Raw genomic sequence first — 22616 nt, 5'->3', positions numbered from 1 at the left:
TTTTTACTATATTCACAGAGTCATGCAGCCGTCACCACACACAATTTTAAAACATTTCATCACCCCCCAAAAGACTCCATACCCCTTACTGTCACTCCCTTTCCCCTCCATTCCCCACCCCCAGCCCTAGGCAACCACTAATTTACTTTTTGTCTCTATAGATTTGCTTATTCTGGACATTTTATATAAATAGAATCTTATGATACGTAGTCTTTTGTGACTGTCACTTAGCAAAATGATTTCTAGTTCATCCATGTAGCATGTATCAATAGTCCATTGCTTTTTATTGCCAAATAGTCCACTGTGTGGATATACCATGTTTTCTTTATTTGGATATTTGAGTTATTTCCGCTTTTTGACTGTTATGAATAATGCAGCTTGAACATTCATGTACGTTTGTGTGTGGACATAGTTTTCATGTCTCTTGGGTATATACCTAGGAGTGGAATTGCTGGGTCACATGGTAACTCTATGTTTAACTTTTTGAGGAATTGCCAGACTTTCCCGAAGTGGCTGCACCATTTTACATTCTCACCAGCAGTGTATGAGGGTTCCAATTTTCCACATCTTTGTCAACACCTGTCGTAATCTGTCTTTTTTATTATAGCCATCTTAGTGGGTGTGAAGTGGTGTCTCATTGTGGTCTTGATTTGCATTTCCCTGATAGCTAATGACATTGAAGTTCTTTTCATGTGTCTATTGGCCATTTGTGTATCTTTAGACAAATGGATATTCAGATCCTTTGCCCATTTTTTAATTGGTTGTCTTTTATTATTGAGCTGTAAACATACCTTTTATATTCTAGATATAAATCCTTTATCAGATATATGAGTAGCCAATGTTTTTTCCCATTCTGTGGGTCATCTTTTCCCTTCTTATGCTGTCCTTTGAAGCACGGAAGTTTTTCATTTGATGAAGTCCAGTTTATCTGATTTTTCTTTTGTTATTTGTGTCATATCTAAGAAACTATTGCCTAATCCAAGGTCAGGAAGATTTACCGTATTTTTCTACCATTTTCTGCTATGAGTTTTATAGAGTTAGCTCTTACATTTAGTCCTTTGGTCACTTTGAGGTGATTTTTGTCTGTGGTGTGTGCATCTGGTTTTGAGTCTTAGTTAGAAAGCCTCTCCCCGCACCGAATTAGAGAGGAATTTGTCTGTGTTTTCTTCTAGTGCTTACATAGTTTAATTTTTACATTTAGATCTCAGACGTCATTTTAAGTTTATTCTTGTATGTGGTATGAAGAATGTGTTTTATCTTTTTTTCCCCAAAGTGGCTCTCCAGTTGCCCCAAAACCATTCAATAAAAAGCCCATATTTGCCCTAGTGATTTGAGATCTTACCTTCATCCTGTGCCAGATTTCCATATATAGTTGGATCTGTTCTTGACTTTCCATTCTGTTCTGTTGATTTTCTTTTTATTCATGTGTTGGTATCATGCTTTTAATTATAAAGGCTTTTTGAATGTTTTACCATCTGGGAGGGCTAGTCTCCTTGAGGGGGCATTCTGAGTAATCCTTTAAGTATAGCATTTAACTGGAAGTCATGAGTCATGAGTTGAAGTCCCTGTTCTACCACTTACTCTGTGACCTCAGGTCAGTCAAAACTCATCTCTGGGCCTCAGTTTTCTCATCTGTAAAACAGGGGTAGGTCCCTTCCTCTCAGGGTTTGGAAGAGTGAGTTATTTTAAACCAAGCCTGTCGCTTCTGGAGGAGTGGTCTTTGTCTCGACGAAAGTTCCATATGGACTCCTTGCTAATAGCGAGCAAGGCCTAGTCTGGATTGTTCTCTCTGGAAAAAGGAGGCCACACATGAGTTGGCCAAGATGTACTTATGTGCCATTAATGGGAGGAGTTATTTTAGGAGCTCAAATCAATTCATTTTATTTAGTTATTTGCAAATTTATTGTATGCCATCAGTAACATTTGGAGCCATTACAAATGATATAAATAATGTCTTCCTTGGCCAAATATGATATAAATATGTGCTTTGAAGTCATATTGAATTCAGAAGCACTAATTCTGGTTTCCCATCCAGTCCAGAGGCCTGAATTAGTGCTAAAAGGAGTAGTGGCATCTCCTTAGCTGCCTTGTGTTCACTGCTTGTTAAACACCCCAGCCCTGGCGACATGCCCGAAACGTGCCACAGAAGGGACTGAGGAAGTGAAAGTGCCCACACACTCCAGGGTCCTAGGATCCCAGCTCAGTGCAGGGAAAGTCTTTACAGGCCATCCCTGCGAATTTGAGGCTGGAATTCACTCTGTGGATTTCCCACCAGGTGGTGTCCAGCCTCTGCTCAGATTTAGATAGGTGTCCTTAGAAAGCCCAGGCAGCATGTTCTTAAGCAGAGAATGATGATGAAAATGAGAACAGCTAACATTTATAAAGTCTTGTATCAGTCAGCTCTTGCCACGATACTGCTGCTTAGCAAACCATCCCAAAGCTCAGGGCTTACAACGACAATCATTTCTCCTTGCTCGTGCCCCTGCGGGGTGGCTGGGGTGGCTGATCTGGGCTGGGCTGGGCTCCAGTTGTAGATTGGATCCATCCCTGCCTCACACGTCTCCCCTCCTCCTCGGAGCAGGCTAGCCAGGGCTGTTCATATAAGCTTCTGCCAACATCCCATTGGCCAAAGCACGGTGCCTGGCTTAGCCCAAACTGAAGGGCGGAGAAGCACGCCCTGCCCCCTGTAGGAGGAACTGCAAAGATTCCTTTTTAGTTTTTCATGACACTAAATTTATTTGGTTTAAAAAACAGTTTAATATTATGTTTTCCCTACATTTTTGGTGTCAAATTACCGTTTCCTTTTTGCCGTGAGGGGGGTTGAAGGTTGGGGCCAGTAATCCCATCGTCCACAAGTGCTCCCTGTGGGCTGGCTCTGAGCCCTGGGTTTTATGTGCGTCTTCTCACCAGCTCCTCACGGTGCCCCACGAAGGAGGCCTGTGGTTGTTGTCGTTGTAGAGGTGGCACGTTGTGGGGGTGGAGCGAGCAGACTTGCCGGCCAGGCTGACTGGGTTTGAAACCTGGCATTCTTACTCACTAGCTGTGTGACTGTGAGCAAGACACTTAAACTTTCTGTGCTTTAGTAGGGATATAGGAGGGATATAGCAGCTCTCTAATGGGGTAAATGAGTATGTGTGTACCTGGCTCATAGTTCCCTCTCTATACGTGTTAGCTGTTGCTTTCTCTAGATAAGTGTGGGCTATTATCCTCATTGTACAGATGAGAAAACTGAGGCTCAGACTAAGGAAGCCTCTCAAGGCCACATGGCTAGTAAGAGGTAAAGCAAAGATTTGAGCCTGGGCAGCCTGGACACCCTTCGTTGCTGTGCTCCGCCACCTTCCTCTCCACACTGGGCTGCATCAGCCTCCCTGTGACTTCCCCACAGGCTCTCATAAAGCTTATTGGGAATTCTGTAAGCTGCGGGATTCAATGGAATAATGTTCATGAACAGCCTACCCCAGTGCCTGGCACAGGGTGGGGAGGGGCTCAGGAGGCTGAGATGACACAGACACTGTCAGTCTTTCCCTCCATTGTCCACCACAAGTGATCACTCAGACTCTTTGCTTTTGTGGCCAGTCCAAGGAGGCTAAATGCAGCCACAGGCTGTAGCCTCTGCTTCTAGGGACATTTGCTGGGTGAAATTAGAGCCATGGACAATGCAAAAGAGTTCCCCAGTGACAGGAAACTCAGAGGCAGAGTTACTTGTAGGATATATGTGGCCATTTGTCAGCTCTTCGCTATGCATATTGCCATCCTTGTGGGCTGGGAGGAGGGACTGGGGGTGGAATGAGGCCCCTGTGTGATGGCCGAGTCCTGAGCCCTTGCTGGAGCTGACACAAGGCCCCACTGAGGCTGGAAGCTCCGAGAACTGCCTGCCATTGTCCTAAGGAGGACATGTTAGCCCTCCAGGCAGCAGCTCGCGTTACAGGATTGATTATGGAGGTTCCAGAGCTGCAGGTGCAGTTGAACTTTAAATAGAAAAATCTACTCACAACTAAATTATCCTTTGGGTATACACACACACAGTATGACCTTCAGGGGCTCTTGGAGATCAATGAGCTAAGAACTCTTTTTTAAATTTGGGAAAGACCGAGGCTCAGAGTAGGGTGGCTTCCCCAGAGTCCCACAGCAGTTCAGCAGCAAAACTGGGGCTCAACTCAGTAAAAGGGCTGCATGGCCTTCTGGTCCTGGCTCTCCCACAAATAGTTACTGAGCACCAGCTTCATGTCAGGCGCCGTGCAGCCCGCCCCGGGAGCTCGTAGGCTAGCAGACGAAAATTGGTGAATTCGCTCTCTTTTCTGCTTGAATCTCCTAACCCCTTCCAGTCACTGACCTGAATAATGGAACCTCCTGGTTCTCAACCTCCTTTTTTTTCCTCCCACCCACACGCCCACCCCCTACCCCCACCAAGGAAGCCCCGGCTGGAGCCCAGCACCAGGTTTCAAATCTCAGCTCCATTTCCTACTAGGCGTGTGACCTTAACCTCTTCATTGCTCAGTTCCCTCTCGTATAAAGTGGCATGATCATTGTTGGGACCTCATGGAGTTGTTAGGATGATAAATGAGTTAACGATGTAAAAGGCTGTCTTATCATTACTAACGACATCACCTCCAGGTCGTCTGCTCCGCTGGCACAATGCACTCTTTGCCCTGGGATGGGGTGGGGAGCAGGGACATCTTCAGAAGAGGGGACCCACAGGGACTTGAAGGCCTAGGAAAGGCTTTCCAGAGAAGTGGCTCTGGAGGGTGGCATTTGGAGATTGGAGGGAATTTTTAATTGATAGGAATGGGAGAAGGGCAGCTAGAAGGGGACAGCGTGGGCCAAGGCATGGGGTTGGGAAGGTTCTGGGAGGATTGGGGAATGGCCTTGGAAGCCAGAGTTGATGAGGCTGGAAGGTGGCAGCTGGAGGCGCAGGTTGAGGGGGGCTTTGGAGGCCAAACCAAAAGCTCTGAACTTAACTGGATAGGCAGCTGGGAGCTACTGAATCTAGAAAGGTAGGTATTCATTCTAGAGGTCCCTTACCTGGCTGTCTCACCAAACTTTTCCATTGGTTCTAGTAGACGAGCTGATTTTCTTGTGATTTTCTGGGCTCAAGACAACCCAGCTAATGATGATTTTGGTGTTTCCCCCAATGTTTATCCCTCTTATGTCTCTTTCTTGGACTGGGTAAAACTTTCAGAACAATTTCCAGTGATAATAGGGTTCCTTCACATGTTCCTGACTTTAATAAGAATGCTCCAAGTATTTCCCCAATTAGGAGTGATGTTGACTAGATTTAAGATCAATGTCAGATCAAAGAAGTATGCTTCAGTTCTTATTTACTAAGAGGTATTGTAAGGAATTGGTATTGAATTTTAGCCGATACCTTTTCCACAGCTTTGATAAAATCCCGTGGTTTTCTTCCTTGTTGCGTTAATATGATCTCCTAGCCAGTGCTTTACATTGAGTCGTCCTCGCGGGCCTGGGATTAACCTTGTTTGCTCATGGCGTGCCATTCTTTCTAATATTACTTGATCAGTCAGACAGTAGATTTTTTATACATATATTAATAAGTTGTGAGACTAGCCTTTAATTTTCATTTTTGTGTACCTTTGTTGAGTTTTTATATCAGTATCATGCTAGCTTGGCAAAATGAATTGGGAAGATTTCTTAGTTTTGTATGTCGTGGGAAAGCTTAATAAGGTGTCCTTGAAGGTTTGAAAGAACTTGCCAAAAACCAAAACAAGCAAAGAACTTGCCCAAGGAGCTCAATGGGCAAAACACCTTATTTTAAAAAACAACTTTTTCTGTTTCCTCTAAAGTACTTGGGCCATTCATATTTTCTGCCTCTTCTTGAGTTAATTTTGGTAATTCTTATTTTCTTAGAAAATTGTGCCTTTTCTTGGGATTTCCACATTTATTAGAGTAGAGTGTCCGTGCATTTTCTTATGTTTTCTACTCTCACCTCTCCCCTATCTCTGGTTGTATCTTCTCCTCGTTCCTCATCTTGAGATTTGTGGCTCCTTTTTCAGTCTTGCTCTGGCTCCGTCTACCTTATTGGTGTTTTCAAATAACAATTCTTGGTTGTGTTTATTGTCGCATCTGCTTTTCTGTTTCCTAATTCCTTACTCTCTGCCGCTGCTTTATCGATCCCTTCCTCTCCCTTTCCCTAGGCTGACTTTATTGCTTTTTTATCTGGCGTCTTGAGTTGAGTGCCTTGGTGAGGCACTGCGTTTCTGCATTAGGAATCAAGGTTTCACAGCATGTGGAACAGTGGCGGAAACCGTTGGGGTTCAGACATGACCAACAGAGCAGCCCCCGTGGAAGAAAGAACCCAATTCCGGGAGGTGGGAGAGCCGGATGCCAGTCACAGCCTTGCCTCAGATCAGCCGAGTGTCCTTGGGCACGTCCCTTCCCTTCTCAGGGCCTTCTTATCTGTCTCAGGCACCCAGGGGGAACGTGGACCTCCTGAGGCTTGCCCCATGCACTCCCCTGCACTGGGCAGCCTCTTATCAGGATAACACCTTTGTCTTTCGGGAGGCCAATTTGGCTTTCCCGATGTGGTCCTGGCTCCCCCACAACACGTATATCCACAAAACTGTGTAGTTGAGTTTCCTTCTCCATGATGGAGCCAATAAGCAGTGGTGATACTGTGGCCAGAAGGCAAGGGTCAGTCTGGGTGTCCCAGCTGAGGCACGTGGAGCCTCTGGACTCGTGGTCAGAAGCACAGCCAGGCAGATGCTCAAGGCAATGGAGTGGAGTGGCTAAACACGTGGATTTTGACATCGGATTGCTTGGGTTCGAATTCTGGCCCTTACTCTGCAACTATGGATAAATTATTTGACCTTTCTGTGTCTCATTATCCTGTAAAATGGGAATCGTGTCGGTACCTTACCTCATAGGATTGTTGAGGGTTAAAGAAGTTAATAATTTAAAATACTGAGAACAGAGCCTGGTACTTTGTAATTTCTGTGTCAGCGTTTGTGGTTTGTTGTGGTCATCATCGTCTGGGGCTGAGCCTGGGTCCAGGGCCCAGGTAGGAGCTGCTCCACTGGTTGATGGGGGAGCCAGCCCATCAGCACAGCCTTGCCATGCTCCTTCTGTGCATGCCTCATGGGCTGACCTCTGGCTCTGTGACCTAATACCCACCAGGCTGACACTTACGCCCACTCTGCTTCCTCAGATGAGGGTCCAGCAACCCTCAGGTCACCAGATCTCTGTCACAAGTGTGGAGGAGATTGCTCCCCCACCCCCACCATGATGTGTTTAAGGTAGAGGAGGGGCCTGGGCTGATGGTAGGAAGTGTGGGCTGAGGTCCCTGCTCTGCCATCTGCTCCCTGTGGGACCTGAGCCAGTTGCTCCCCACTCACCATGAGTCTCAGTTTTTCCATCTACAAAATGGCTACAAGGATCTTTCCGGAAAAGCTCCAGGAGCCCTTCCTGCACCGATCCTTGACCGCAGACGGAGAGAGCTCTTACGGATGCCAGGGAGCTCCTGCTTCTCCAGCAGGGCCACTTCTTTCACTGATAAATATTGGTAGGCCTATGCCATTCCAACCTTGGGGTACAAAGACTTGATCCTGAAGCCTGTACTTCGTGGAGACAGGAGCTGCTGTAGAGGGGTGTGGGTGCTGGGTTGGAGGAGGGTGAGAGCAGAGGCATGAGAGGGTGGGGGTGGGGGTAAACCTCCTTAAATCACCTTGTAAGTGTGGTCAGTTCTGCCAACTCCAGTTTTCTGTTTAATCTCAGTGCTCATGGGGAGTCATGTGCAGGTCACATGGGGGATCAGGGACTCCCAGAGGCAACTCCTGGGGCATTTGCTGCCCTGGAGCAATGCCTCATGTGAAGAGACCCGAGCCTTGCTTGTCATAGCCAGGATGCCCTGTCCAAAGCCAGGGGGATAGTGAGTGGAGGGAGGGAGGGAGCCTCCTGTCCGGCAGCTGCCTGGTCTTCTGTAAGGTTCTGGAAAGTAAGCAGGACCTTGTGAAATGAAGCAGCCTCTGGGCGCTGGCTGGACAGTCTTTGATGACTGGTACTAGGAGGGCTGTCCATTCATCCGGGAACATTCATGGGCTCACACTGTGGCTGGCTTGGATTCTTTGGGGGGTGTTGGTCAGAGGGGTCCATCTCCCTGGGCTGGTGGAGCTGGAGCTCAGAGTCGTCTCCCCGTGTGCCACCTGTACCCCCCTGCTGGGCCCTGGGGGAGGCTCCGGGGGCTGGGCCTGGTGCCATGCGGTCAGAAATGGCTCCCCCTTGCCCCTGGACCTCTTCTGGCCTCCCCAGTCCTCAGTGTCCCCATCCAGAAGACGTCGAGGTTCTTCTCTCCATCCCTCATCCCAAAGCCACCTCGCTTCCCACCTACGTCCCGGATGGCTGACAGCAGGTACGTTCCTGTCCTTCAGGAACAACTGCCAGTTCCACCCACAGAGGTGGGGCCTTGTCCTCAGGGCACAACAGATAATCCTGGAACAGTCTGATCCCCCACGGTCTGGGTTATCGGTCTTGTCCATGAGCACCTTGGTACACACATACGACTGGCGGTGTTCGAGGGGCCTGTAGCCCCGCTCCTTCCCTAAGAGGAGGACAGATCTCAGGGGCATCTCCCTTACAGAGTTCTGCCACCTTGGGGTTTTCTTCCACGTGGTCTGGACCCCAGCACATGGGATGCTCCATTCGTCTGCACCTTTATTCGCGATGAGCCTACTAGGTGCCAAGCCATGTGTCAGAGGCAGGGGCTTTGGGGTAATGAATGAGGTGTCACCCCTGCCCTCCAGGAGCTGGGAGCCTGCACAGAGGTGGACGTGCACCCACCAGAGCGTCTGCCCCTGAGGGCCGAGGCCTTGCCCTCTATGTCCCAGTGCCCAGAACAGTATCTCGTGTCAGGAGGCACCTCCTGCGCCTCCACTGAGTGGATGACTAGCTCTAGCCAAAGGAGGAAGGATTCAGAAGGACCAGACCCGGTGCGCAGGGCTCGGAGGCGGGCATAGCCTTGCCTACTGCAGTGGGCTGTCAAGAAGAGGAAGATGGAGGCATCTGAGCTGGCTTTTGAAGGCACATGGGGCAGGGCCCTGTGCTGCTGCAGAGGGTGCTTCATGCAGAGGGTGCAGCGGAAGCAAAGGTGTGGAGGGGAGGAGAGAGCCAGGCAAGCTGGCCGGAGCTCCAGTTTCCTAGGGACACGGCTGAGCTGTCCTTGGTCCCTGCTGAGTGGAGCCAGGGTGGCTGGAGGGGGGTGTGTGTGTGTGTGTGTGTGTGTGTGTGTCCGGGTGAGCAAAGGCGGGAGCTGGGAGCACACTGGCGTTCAGCGTCCAGGCGTGACAAATGTGCAGGTGTCCGGGGAGCTGTGGACGTGAGCGGCTGGCCGCGGAGATGCTCACCCCGTGATCTGTTGCTTTGATTCCTCAGGCCGCGACTTGGCGAGCACGACTCTCCCCGGGTACCCTCCGCACGTCCCCCCGGCCGGACAGGGCAGCTACTCAGCGCCGACGCTGACAGGGATGGTGCCTGGTGAGTTTGCACTGTCAGCGTCTCCTCAGCAGGTGGCGGACGGGGGTCCAGCGGGCACCCCCCAAACAGCCCGGGTGACCCCTGTGCTTCTGAGAAGTGGACTGGATAAATCAGGCAGAGGCCTGCAGTCACTCAGACAGCCCCTCGCTGGTCTCAAGGGGACTCTGAACAGAGTGGGGCAGGACCTGGCCGAAGGTCACCCAGCTAGTAGGGCGTGGGGTGCCCTCCCCCGTCCTCTCTCTCCCATCCTCCCTCCTTCCCCCAGTCTGTGTGACGTGCACACAAGGAAGCCCCCTCCCCACCGCGCCTGCCCAAGCTGCTCTCCGTGGCCTTACTCCCTGGGGTTGAGGACACTGTGCTCGGGACCCACAGGATGTTAGCTTGTGGGTTTGTCACTAGATTCCAAACTGAACACCCTGAGGCCATTGAAACCTCATCTCCCCGGCTGGCTGTGTCAGTTTCCTTTAAAATATTTGGAAAGGAGGCCACCACGTCTCCTCCCATTGCAGGGTGGTGTGGGGACAAGACCACACGTCATCATGGTGCTGGCTGTCCCTGGACTCAGGGCATGAGCAGAGCCGGGATACCCAAAGCATCAATTTTGGAAAGAAGCCAAAAAAAAATTGAGGGAAATCAGGACTCGGTTGGATGCTGTTAAGTGGGTCAAGTGGATGCTGTTACACTGCTTTTGTGGGTTCGTGTTGTCTCTTGTTTCAGGTCACTTACAGGGGCAACGCCATTCATTCAGTGCTGGGGCCTCTGTGGGCCCACTCCCCCCAACACATGCTGTTGACTCTCTGGGGTGTTTGAAAAAGCCAGGTTGGTTATTTCACCCCTCCCCACCTGGCCGGCTTTCTCTTTGGAGCCTCACAGCAGCTCTGAGAAGTAGGCGGGTGGATCACGCACCCACTTTCTTGGTAAAGAAATTGAGCCCAGAGAGGGGCTGGCATGTGCCTAAGTCACCCAGCAAATAGGAGGCAGAGCTACGACTAGAGCCATGGCCCAGTGTGGCCCTCCCTTAGGCCCAGGCAAAAGGGCCCTGCTCCGCAGCCACTCCATAGTAGTCCTGCTCTGGCCCTGCAAGGGCCATGTCCCTTGTCCCCCGCTCCCCCCATGGACTAGAGTCTACAGGGCCAAGGGGATGTGCCCACCTGGTGCCCACACCCCACTTCTGGCCCACCCTGGGGTCCTGCGTAAACGGCCCCAAGCCTCTTCCCCAGCCCACGTCACAGGCTTGTGCACCCTGGGGCCCGAGGACTGGCTCTTTGTGGGGGGTGGACAGGGCTTGGACAGGAGGCCCTGCAGGATGAGGAGTGGAGCTGGGGTGGAAGGGGCGTGGGGCAGATCAGAGCTCAGCTGGGCTTTCCCCACGCACCCAGGTCCTGGCACAGACGCCAAGGAGTCCCAGAATTCTAGCTTTGCTCCTGGCCTCCCAGGTGATTAGGAAGATGTATTTAACGAGGTAGGAAGACAGAGCATATTTCATTTAATGGTTTGTTAGCTTGATTTATGACTTTTAAATATGAGACACACAGGACACTGCCTCTGTGTGTGCTCTTGGCCTGGGCGGTGCCAATGCGGGGAGGCCTGCCAGGTCCACACCTGCAAAGCCCTTGCCTTTTCTGCTGCAGGGATGGCCCAGGGCAGAGCATGGGGAAGTAGTGTGCTCAAGGCAAACAGAGGTGGGGGGACGCGTGCCCTCCTCCCCAGCCCCACTCCTCTCCCAGCCGTCACACTTAGGGTGGCTTCAGGAGACGGATCTCAGGCGATCCATGAATGGCCCCTGGGTGTCATGTAGCACTTCATAGAATGCAGAGCGCGTCCCAGGAGCCCTTGGATGTTACAGCCCTGGGAGCGGGGCAGGGTCCCAAGTGTAAGGATTGTGTCCCCATTTTCCCAAAGGGGAAGCTGAGACTCAGAGCAGCTAGGGCATTGCCCAAGGCTGCGCAGCCTGCAGCTGGGAGGACTCGAACCTGGGCCTCTGTGCTCCCATCCAGGGCTCCTTCCTCTGTACTGTGTAGAGTGGGAGGCGGCAGCCCATGTCCTCAGAGCATGTCGGCAGGGGAAGCTGAGGCCTCCCAGCTGGCCCTGCTGGCTACCCGCTGCAAAACCCAAAGAGGCCAACTTCAGAGAAGCAGCTGAACTTTCTTAAGTTTATCCAAACAGCACCTGCTCTCCGGCCCTGTGATTCCCCCAGCCCTAATTACCAGGCTCAAGATACAAATGGCCGTGGGCCTGGCAGAGCCCCCAGCGGGAACCAATGGTGGCTCCTTGCCTATTAACGGCGGCAGCAGGAATCATAGGCCTGATCAAGGGCACACCCTAACTAAACCTGCTGGCAGCAGCTGGAGGGGCGACCGCGGGGTGGGCCTGGGGCACAGTCCCCTGAGACTCTCCCCTGGCACAGAGGGAGGGTGCGCAGCATGGAGGGACACAAGCATTTTGTCAGGGAGCCCCGTGTCCTCCTCATCTCTCTTTCCCTCCACTCCTGCTGTGCATCTCTCTCCCCCCTACCTTCTTTCTTCTTTTCTTGCTTTCTCTTCTCATGCACCCAGCACTCACTCAGTGCCAAACCCAGTGTTAGGTCTGGGACTCCGCGTGCGGCAGGCATGGCCCTTAGTCCCTGTCCCTTGACCAGTGTCATGCCTTTGGGACCCTGTTTCCAGCATGCTTTCCAAATCTGTTTCCTGTACGGCTTCACGGGGCAGTGCTGGCGTGCATGCAACATCTTTGCTGGAACTGCCCCCAGGGTTGGCCCACAGTGAAGATGGCTCTCCTTTCAACAGAGCAGGTCCTAGGCCTACCATTCAGGTGTCAGCACAGTCTGGCCTCCTCTCCTAGCCTCCCAACCGTGACTGCTCACTGGTTCCCAGCACGCCTCCCACTCTCACCAGTGTCACTCCTTATCCTGTGCCCTTGGCTGAGACTGCTTCCTGCTTCCGCCTGGGATTGGCTTCACCCTTCAGGGCTGAGTGCCAGCGTCAGCTGCCCCATGAAGCCTTCTGGGGCACGCTCCTTGGGGCACAGGGCTTTCAGTGGCCTTGTTACACCACATGGCCCAGTGTGTCTGTGGCCCACTTAGCGATGCCACTGGGAGGGGAGCTCGTTGAGGGCCAGGCCTCCGTTTTCCTTGTCTTCCGCACCCCACACAGTCCCCAGCACATAGTAGGTCCTTTTGTGCATGTGTTGTCTAAGGGAGGGAGGCAGGGAAAATTAATATTGACCCTTCTATGAGTTTCCTGTGGCTGTGATAACAAATTAGCACTAACTTGATGGTTTAAAACAAGAGAAATTTCATCTCTCATAGTCCTGGAGCTCAGAAGGCTGAAATCAGTGTCACTGGGCCCAGCATCAAGGTGACGGCTGGGCCGTGCTCCCCCGGAGGCCCTGGGCCAGAGCCCCTCCTTTCCTGTCTACCTTCTGTGGCTCCTGCATCTTTGGGTTGTGGCTGCGTCACTACACCTGCATGTCTTGTGGCGCCATCTTCTCGTCACTCTGCGTGTGTGAAGGTCCCTCTGCCTTTCCCTTATAAGGCTACGTGTGACCACATTTAGGGCTCCCCGGATAACACAGGATAGTCTTCCTATTTCAAGACCCTTAACGTAATTACATCTACAGAGACCCCTCCGCCCTTTCTTTGGCCGCATAAGGAACAGTCACGGGTTCCGGGCATTAGGACATGGACATGCCACACCTGTTGGAGGATTTGAACTGCGTATTTGTCCAGATTTCGCATTCATAACCTCTTGGGCTTCTGAATCCGGGAGCATCCATTCCACCGTGGGGGCGCAGAGGCCAGAGCGTTTTATCACCCGGAGGGCACGTGGGCAGGTTTGGAGAAACCAGCCTGGCGCGGCTCTAAGGAGCCATCTGTTCTGGTTTGTCTCTGAGGCTGGGACGATGGCTGCTCCACCGTAGGGAACAGCCCCTCCTGCCTGGCAGGGAGCCCGGATGCAGAGGGAATCTTCTGACTCCTTTCTGCTCCAGGTTTTGGGAAAGTGTGGCTGCTGCCTCTTCCCCGTGTGAGGGCGGGCTTCCAAGCATTGGGTTTGCGTTTGGCATGTGTGGAGGAGGGGTTACCTCCAGGGTCCACTCGGGCAGTTGAGCTTTTGGGTCTGGAAAAATAGACATTATATTTTTCCGTATTAAATGCCAGCTTGGACTCTTGTTTATTTTGAATCCTGATTCTGCCTAAGGGTGTCATCTGTCCTTTCTGGCTCCAGGGTATCCCCATGTCTACCAAACGGGCCTTTTTGGTCTTCTGTGGTGTGTAGACTCTGTTTCTGCAGCCCCGTAAATCCTGCGAGCCCTTAGCCGTGATTACTGTGAGTAACGCCGATGCGGTACATCATCGCAACGGAGAATGGAGACCGTTTGCAGATCTTATTTTCATCCAGTCCCAGCAAATGCCAAAAGTTTTGCACCAGAGATTCCATAGTGTCTTGATCGGTGTAACTAGTTGATTCCTGCCTGGGGATATTTGCACAACCTAACAGATATCGACATGGCATTTGAAACGCTTAAAAATTCTCGGCTGGGGAAGAGGAAGGGGCGTTCACTGCCCTTTGGCTTCAGTGAATCTGAGTCGAAGCGAAGGAGCCGTCTTTGAGATGAACCAGTCAAGGGATGCCCGCCCCTCGTGCTGCTGCCCCAGGTGCCCGGTCCCCACGCGGCCCCAGCCCCCACACGACCCTTACTTGACTCCTCTTTGGGGCTTTAGCCAGAGTGCCAGGAAATCCCGACTGCGTGGAGTTTGCCTCCCTGGGCTGCAGCAGAGAGGAAAGTGTTTGAAAGGAGGCCCATCGTCAGAGCGAAGTGTGTGGAGAGTGGCGGGTTCCTCCGGTCCAGCGCCCTGTGTTTGCCGTGGATTGGGCTACATCGTTTCCAGATGCCTTTCAGTTAAGTTGCTCGATTAGCTGATGGCTTTTATTCTCTTGAAGAAGTAGGGGTGAGGCGCAGGGGCAGCGGGAGCCTCGGGCCAGTGAGAGGTCTGGAGCGGCAGCAGACAGCCGACCCAGGGCCCGCTGGACTCTGCGGGAAGAACGAGAGGCACGTGCGGTTTCCTCTGCTTAAAGGGCTCAGCTCTCTCTGCTGCTCTCACTGCTGCCTGGCCCAGCCTGCTCTGCCCTCGCCTGTGGGCTCCCCGCTCAGAGGGCCTTCCCTGTGACCACGTGTGTGTTAGTGCCCTGCTGCTGCGACGAGTTACCGCAGACGCGTGACTCAGAACAACAGGAAAGTCTTAGCATACAGTCCTGGAGGCCGGGGGTCCAGGTGTTGGCAGGGCTGTTTCTTCCGGAGGCTCAAGGGGAGAATCACTTCTTGCCTGTTCCAGCTTCTGGATACTGACCACATTCCCTGCTTCGTGGCCCGTTCCTTGATCTTCAAAGCTGGCAACGTTGGGCTGAGTCTTTGTCATGCGCCATCTTTCAGGTTCTCTCTCTCTTGCCTCCTTCTTCCACTTAGAAAGATCCTTCCGATTTTACTGGACTCGCCCAGATACTCCAGGATGATCTCCTCCTCTTCCGCTCAGCCAATGAGCAGCCTTAACTCCCCTCTGCCGTATAGCCGACCGTGCTCACGGCTTCCAGGGATCAGGATGTGGGCATCTTTGGTGTGGGTGTTATTCTGCCTGCCACACCATCTGAACCAGGACCACCATCCCTTCTCTCTCAGAGCATCGTGTTCTTCTCATTTGTGATGCTAAGGACCATGGAAGGAACTGAATCAGTGATTTATTCCTTCCTCATCTACCTTCCTCCCAGGTCTGTGTGGTACACAGGGTTGTACAGTGCACAAGACTACGTCCATTCTGTCACTGCTGTGTCCCAGTGCCTGGCAGAGTGCCTGGCCTGTAGTAGCACTCAGGAAATAGTTGAGATAAAAAGAGAGGCTTTGGGCTCAGCTGCCAGTGAGAGCCAGGTCGAGCGCTGGAGCAGTGCAGCCCAGGATGCTAGGGCAGCCGTGTGGTGATGCAGGAGGCCGGGTGGTCTAGAGCATGGCCTCTGGAGCTGGACTGCCTGGCATTGAATCCTGCTTCTCACTAGCTGTGTGACTTGGGGCAAATTATATAACTTCTCTGGGCCCTAGTTTCCTCCTCATCTATAAAATGGGGATGATGGTGATAGTATGAGTGAGCATTAAATGATGTAATATATGTAAAAGCTCCTAGAACTTTGCCTGGCAATATTAAGTGCCATATAGGTGTTAATGATGGTGACGATTGTCGTTTGTACAGGTGTCTGAGCTGGGCGTGGTGGGGAAGAGAGGAGCCTGGCAGGCATGCCTAATGCCGGCCCGGCCCAGCTGGCCTCAGAGCAGGAGCTCCCTAGCGGAACCCAGGTCCCATGGAGCCCATGGGTCAATGGGAGAACTGATCAGAGAAGAACCCAGTCACAAACAAGGGCATTGCCAGGCAGGAGTGGGGGCAGGCTCCGGTTGCTGCAGCCTGGAGGAAGCGGAGAGGCGCCTGGGGTCAGTCCTCTGAGAGGGGGCCTTATGCTGGACAGACACGAATGTATCCTTGGGCATTTGAAGAGGAGGTGGCAGGAGCTGAGCCTAGTGGCTGGAGTGGGTTCACGTGGTGGGAGCATGGCCTGCCTGCCCAGTTGGGCAAGGGGGGTTGGCAGGACAGGGAGCTGGTGGAGGAGGACGCTGGTGGCCAGCAAGGTTAGGATCGGGACTCGTCAACTTTTGGAGGCCATGCAGACATCCCGTGAAGCCTCTGCAGACAGGTGGTGAAGCAGGTCAGGAGCACAGGGGCAAAGTCTGGCCTAGAGACAGAGGTGTGGAGCTTCTCCAAGAGAAGTGAAGAGTACCATGGAAGGAGCGTGGCTTCCCGACTGATTGGCTGTGTGGCTATGCTCGGGTTTCGTGGCCTCTCTGAGCCTGCTGTGCCTGCTGATTTTGAGGATCATTTGGAAGGATGGGTGTACAGTTACTGAGGCACCAGTCGTGTGAGGTAGGAGGCTTCCTGAGGTCTGGGGGGAGGAGAGGAGGGATTCTTGGTCTGTCTGTGGCAAGCCTTTCCCTGACTCTGAGCCTCACTGCTCTGTGGAGGCCTGAGGCTTGAGGGTGGGGCCCAGCACGAGGCTGGGAGGCAGAACCTGGATTCTGGCCAAGTCTGACATGCCATTTCCACTCTCTGGGACCCCTTCAGTGTGTGGACTGGGGATAAAACACGCTCCACACACTTCCCTAGCTGTGGCCGGGACCGGCGAATGGAGTCAGAGGGACATCTCTGTCAGCCTTGTATAAAGGCCCTTCCCAGTAATTAGAACTGGAGACAGGGGGATGGGCAGCCTCGAGGGGCCAGAGAGAACCTGGTGGAGGGACTGGAGCATCAGCTGGGAGATTGGGCCAGTGCTCCCTGGCCCAAGCGTCAGGCTCAGGGAGCGTCTGCTCAGCGGATGAATGGCCTTTGTTCTTAGCTCTGACGCCTCCCTTGCCAGCCCTCCTGTGTGTCCTGTGGCCGGGGCACCTTCCAGGCTCCCTCCACACCATTCAGAGCTGCCCTTGGGGTGGGGGTGGGGGGGCGGGGGGAGGTGGTCACACCTGTTGCTCGTTCCTGACTCTTTGCTGCCCTCTAGTGGCATCCAGTCGCTCTGCCACATCAGGAATGGAGACAACCCCGGGGACTGGCAGACGCAGCCAGGATGAGATGGGAGGTGGTCATTCATTTATTCATTCATTCCTTCTTCAAACATTTCCTGGGAGACCGTGGGTGCCAGAGCTGGGCTAGGTGTGGTGTGCTGACAGGGCCCTGGCCCTCAGAGAGCTCACCGTCTAGTTGGAGAGACAGATAGAATAAGATATCCTCCCTGCGTGATATGTTAAGAGCTAAAATTAGGAAGGTACAAAGTGCTGAGGAAATGCAGAGGAGGGGGCTGCTGGGCTGCTGGGGCAACCGGGCAGGTGGAGGAAATCAGGGAAGGCTTCCCAGAGGAGGTCATTTGCTCTGGACCTCGAAGGGTGAGTTTGCCAGTCTGGGAAGTTGAGCGGCACTGTTGGGTGAGGGACTAGTGTGTGAGAAGTCCCGGGGACCTGAGAGCATGGGTCTCAGGGAGGAGTGCATGTGACCGAAGCCTTGAGGGGCTGGCAGGGACGAGCGGGAAGGGCAGCCTGGGCTGAATGAAGAAGGGCCTCCCTAGCACCCAAGCCTTGAGCCCTGGACACCCCTGGGGCCTGAGGTGGTGACAGTAGCAGCCTCGACAAATGGCCCAGGCAGATTTGCATGTGAGTCTGGGCACCCGCAGAATGGAGGACGAGGGGTCTGGAGTGGTCTGCTCTGGACAGTCTGTGTGATGAGCTCCTGGGAGCTCGCTGGGACTGGGGAGAACATGACACCCAGTGGGGCTGCACGGGGGAGGGGAAGAATCGCAAAAGCAAAGACTCAGTGGGAAGCACGCCGGAGGCATGAGGTCCTACTGGACTTAGGACACCTGGGCTCATACTGTGACCTTGGGAATGCTGTGACCTTGGGACTTCCTGCTCACTCCTAAACCAGGAGGTGGGGTTGGGGAGATTGCATTAGATGCTCCCTGGGGGCTTTCTGGTCCTGTCATTCAAGGGCTTCTCCACTTGTGATGTCCCCGCCTGCTGGTGTCACCTTCCGGCTGGACTGGAGGGCTCCCAGAGCCCTGCCCGCTCTGTTCTAAGTGGGCAGGAAATGCTTCCAAGTTCCCTTCAGGTCTGGGGCTGTGATGTGATAAGGGAGTGGCCCTGGGCTGTCATGTGTCATTTGGTAATAACTTCCAAGAGGTGGGGCTGAAGGAGGGGTCCTCTGGGTGTGCTGATCCTGTACGCCCATCCCCATGTCTCCACATGGAGGCCCCTGAAACTGCTGTGGTGGTTCTTTATGCCTCCATACCTGGGACGGGTTCTTACAGACTTTGGACCTTAGGGCATGAGAGGCAGCAAAGATGACCGTGATTCGTTCCATCATCTGAGCAGAGGGTCCCCTTGGGGTGTGTGGAGATGGGAGGGAGCGTCACAGGCTTTTCTCGCACATATTAAGCCCCCAGCGCAAGGACAGGGGAGAAGCAGAGTAGCGCGAGTGAGTGAGCCGGCAAGCGGGGAAGAGTGCCCTGCCCGAAGCCAGGAGCTCTCTGGTGCCCAGGAAGGGGGAAGCGTCCAGCAGTGGGGGAGCTTGGAGTGGGAATGGAGGATGCCTTCTCCTCCCCCAGCCGATTAGTGTCCCGGGTCTGTGCTCCTGATGGCGGTTGGCGAACTCAGTCATGGGGACAGGAGACCATATGTCTGGGCTCCTGACTTCCTTTTCTTCCTGACGTGCCTCTAACAAGTGATGTTCCTTGAAACAAACAAGACTGGATTGTGATGCCTTTTTAGGAGATTGTGGGGAATGCAGTCAGGATTTTCTTTGGAAGAAATTGAAGTATTTGGAGGGCATCTGAGCACTGGATAGAGTGACCTGGGGCAGGTTGGCCAGGTGGTCTTTCAGGCCCTCCCAGCCCTAAGAGGTTGGGCTCCCGGGTTGGTGCAGAGCAGAGCGTGCAGATGCGTAGCCCAGGGTGTGGGTGTCCCGAGGTGAATGGGTGGCCTCCTGAGCCTTGGGCCTTCATCCTCCTAAATCCCAATAGTGAGTCAGGCTCCAGGAGAGGAGCCCGCAGGATAGGACAAGGGCTGCAGCCCAGCTGTGCACAGGCCGAGCAGAGTGGCAACAGGGGAGCTGTCCTTAGCACCTGGCCACACAGGAGGTGGCAGAGCAACCTGACTCTGAGCCCCCGGGGTTTAAGCCACTCTACTTCATTGCCTCCCAGGACCACTTCTCACCAGGGGGGCCAAGAGGGCTGGGTGGTAGTTCTCTCTGATGATGTGGTTGAATCCTGGTTAGGGGCAAGTGAGCAAAAGGTGCTTTGGGCCTGGCTTACCTGGGTGGATGGGAGGGAGGGGCTGAAGCCTTGGGAGGAGCGCAGGCCAGGTAGCCCCTCCAGGAAGGGCTCCCCACCCAGGAGCCAGCACCCCGCAGTGTCCAGGGCTCAGACCAGCCCCTTAGCCCCTGGAGAGCAGCCGTCTGCCCATTTGAGGCTCAGGGCCCAGCTCACTGCTTCCGGCCAACTTTCCTTTTCCTTTTCTTGACATTATCTGTGAGCGTGTTTTGGCCCCTACCAGATTTGAGCTCCTGAGGAAGGAGGCAGATGTCCTAGCCAGGACTTCCCACTGGATGATGCAGGGGGTGCAGGGTCCCAGAGGGGTCCTGGGCTGAGGGCCTGCGAGTTTCTCAGGAATCGACAGCAGTTTGAGGCCTGACCAAAACTCCTCGTGCCTCTAAAATTCGAAAAGGAAGCTGAAAAACTGGCATTAATAAATGTTAAGTTAAATGTCTACAAATTGTAACATTATGTTAAGTTCATTAACTGTTAAATTTAGTGCTCATAAAAATGTCATTATATTTGAAAACAGTTTTTAGATTAGATTTTCTCACTTTTCAAGAATTCCCTAGTCTGTGTCTTGATTGCTGAGAAATCATAGCCAATCATACATTAAATAAATTGCTTGTGGTAAATAATCTCAAAAGCAAAATTATAGAAATAAGCCTTTCATGTTTTTAGAGCAAATGTATCATTATCATGGTGCATTGAATGCGTGATGCAGTAGGGTGGGGCTGAGCGGGGTCTCCCAAGGAAGGCGCCCAGGGGCCTGGGAAGGAGGGGCTCGAGACAGACTGGTTTCCTGTTGAACTGAAGTGAACATAAAAATAATGGTAGGGCCTTGAGCTGATCGGGTTGCAGTAGCCATCCATCCATGCCTCTGTCCATCTATTCATCCCTCCATCCCGCCATCCCTCCATCCATCCATTCATTCCTCCATGCATCCATCCATCATTTCTTCTCACCTTTCTTCCTCCCTCCCTGCCCGTATTCACTGACCATCTTCATGTCACAGGCATAAGCCTAGGGATGTAAGGGTGAAAGCCATGGTCCTTGTCCGTGGAAAGCTCTCAGTCTGTCGTGCAGATGTGCAGGTCAGTAAGGACCTGGGGGACAGATGAGCTAACAGGTAAGCTCAGGGACTCTGGGAGCACACAGAAGGGGGGTCCAGCCTAGACTTGGGTTGTAGGCATAGAGGACTCCAGAATTTCTCTGTAGGAGGGTTGGGGTGGGGGCATACCTGAAGTGGCTTTTGCAGAGAGTTTTGCTAAAATTGAGAGGCGGTGTCCATGTCAAAGGTTGAGGAGGTCCCAAGTTCCCTATGGCGCTGCCCCTGGGTCGAGGGGAATCTAGGGAGAGGTGAGTTCCCACTTATGTTAACAGGGGGAGGGTGTGGAGTGAGGAGAGGCGAATGGATGGGGGCAGGGGTGGAGGCCACAAAGATTCTGAGAGGTGCTTTGCTTCTGTCCATGCTGGAGTCCTTCCAAAAACCAGACCAAATCTACTGGGGTCGCCTGTTTCCTCCCTTTGACTTGCTGGACTCTGCAGCCCCGTCCCCAGGACCTCACTGGCTGTCACCCCAGTCGGCCACCTCTCTGCCTGTGTCACTGTGTCTGGGACACCTCTCTCCAGAGCTCTTCTGGCCATGCCCAGAGCCTTCCGGGGGCAGGAAGGGCCAGTGGGGCTTGGCTCCTGCCCTGCCAAAGGAGAACGCTTTCTACTGAAGCCAAATTGCCTGTGCCCATAAGCTGATTCCGCCAACAAGCCTCCCCCCACCTGCTCTACAGTCTATAAAGGGAGCCGCACCTGTTATCCCAGTTGGAGTCCGAAAGCCCCTTATGAGGTTAGAGTGTTCACCCCCATTTCAGAGGCTTGTGAGCTGAGCTCAGAGGGGTGTCACGCCTTGTCGAGGGTACACAGCCAGGCTGGGGCAGCCGGCCTGGCACCTGGAACTCATGTCTCCAGTTCACCCAGCCCCAGGGTACAGGGAGAGTGGGAGGGAGTGGGCGCTGGGCCCAGGGCAGGTCTCGGTTTCCTTGGGCTCCCTCAGGGCTGTGGATGGACTTCCTGACCCGGGATCTCTTGTGGCCCAGGAGAAGCCCTTGCCGGCTGGGACACCAGGGAGCCACACTTCAGATTCCAGGGTATTCCCTTCTACCTGCCATCTTCACCTGTCCATTTGGCCATCCTCCTCGGCCCAAATCAAATGCTCTCTCTTACAGGAAGCTATCCCCCCTCCCAGGGGCCTCATCTGTCCCTTGAGTGCCGCCCAAGCTCTGCGTCGGTCAGGGCTGTAGTGACCACATGCTCCCATCTCCTGCTTCCTCCTCTCGGAATCCTCCCCGCGCCCCCAGCCCCTGCAGACAGGAGGTTCTCCGTGGCTGTGCCTGAGGTCTTCTCGAATCTGCACATGCCCCTCCCTGTCTTGTCTGGTCCAGAGTCAGGGCTCAGGGGCCGAGTGTTAATTCAGCAGGGCTCGGCTCCGCTTACACGGCCGCTCGCTCTTCCCACGTCTCTCTGCTCCTCGCTGCCAGGGCCTAGACAATGGCCCTTGTTACCCTCTGGGTGAGTTATTTATATTTTTCACTTTTCCCTCCTTCGCCTCTCGGGGGACTCGCCTCTCGCCCTCATCCCTCATGTTTTCCCTTTCACTTGACTGTCACTCTCATTGTCCTCCCGGGGCCAGGAACGCGGGGTGACAGGCAAGGGGAGCCCAACCGGGCCGAGGAGGCTGGAAATATAGTCATTAATGGGACCCGCGAAGCCCAGATGTCCTCCCCGAATGCGGGTAATTTGTTTTTAATGAAAAACCACGCGGTGACCCTGAACAAATGAATTTTCTTTATAAGGAGTCTATGTGCAACGACACAAATAAAGGGCCCGAATGAGGGAGACTCCGATCCAGGGTTGAAAGAAAGAGAGAAAGAAAGAGGGAAGGAGCAGAAAGGAGAGCGAGAGAGAAAAGAAGGGGAAGGAAATTTTAAAACGACAACCGTGTTATCCTGTCCTTTGTCTAAAGAGCAGTCCCGGGACACACGTGCCCGGGGCATTGTCCTGCCAGAGCAGGATGCCTGACAGTTGTGGCCATTTTGAGGTCTTGGTCACAACAATGTGCAGAACACGAACCACCATCTGGTCAGGTCCTTACAGTGTACGAGCCTCTTTTGTGCGCCCTCGGCGGTCCCACCGCAGAGCTAGGAGGGCACGGGCTCAGCCCCATTTCACAGAGATGAAGACTGAGGCGCA

The 22616-nt window shown here is 53.4% G+C and overlaps 1 protein-coding gene across 3 annotated transcripts in view; it reads left to right on the top strand.

The window, feature by feature from the left end:
- The window catches only part of PAX5 (paired box 5), a 186836-nt gene that overhangs the window by 132512 nt on the left and 31708 nt on the right, over positions 1-22616 (top strand). For all 3 annotated transcript variants that reach the window (XM_070597088.1, XM_070597090.1, XM_070597089.1), the window contains one exon: positions 9382-9483. In XM_070597088.1, the coding sequence (XP_070453189.1) occupies positions 9382-9483 (102 nt within the window). The remainder of the gene's footprint in view (positions 1-9381; positions 9484-22616) is intronic.

The sequence above is a fragment of the Equus przewalskii genome, chromosome 26 (genome assembly GCF_037783145.1).
Source record: "Equus przewalskii isolate Varuska chromosome 26, EquPr2, whole genome shotgun sequence".
Classification (NCBI taxonomy): Eukaryota; Metazoa; Chordata; class Mammalia; order Perissodactyla; family Equidae; genus Equus; species Equus przewalskii.
Note: the sequence above shows the minus strand (reverse complement) of the source record. Positions and strands in the feature narration are given on the sequence as shown.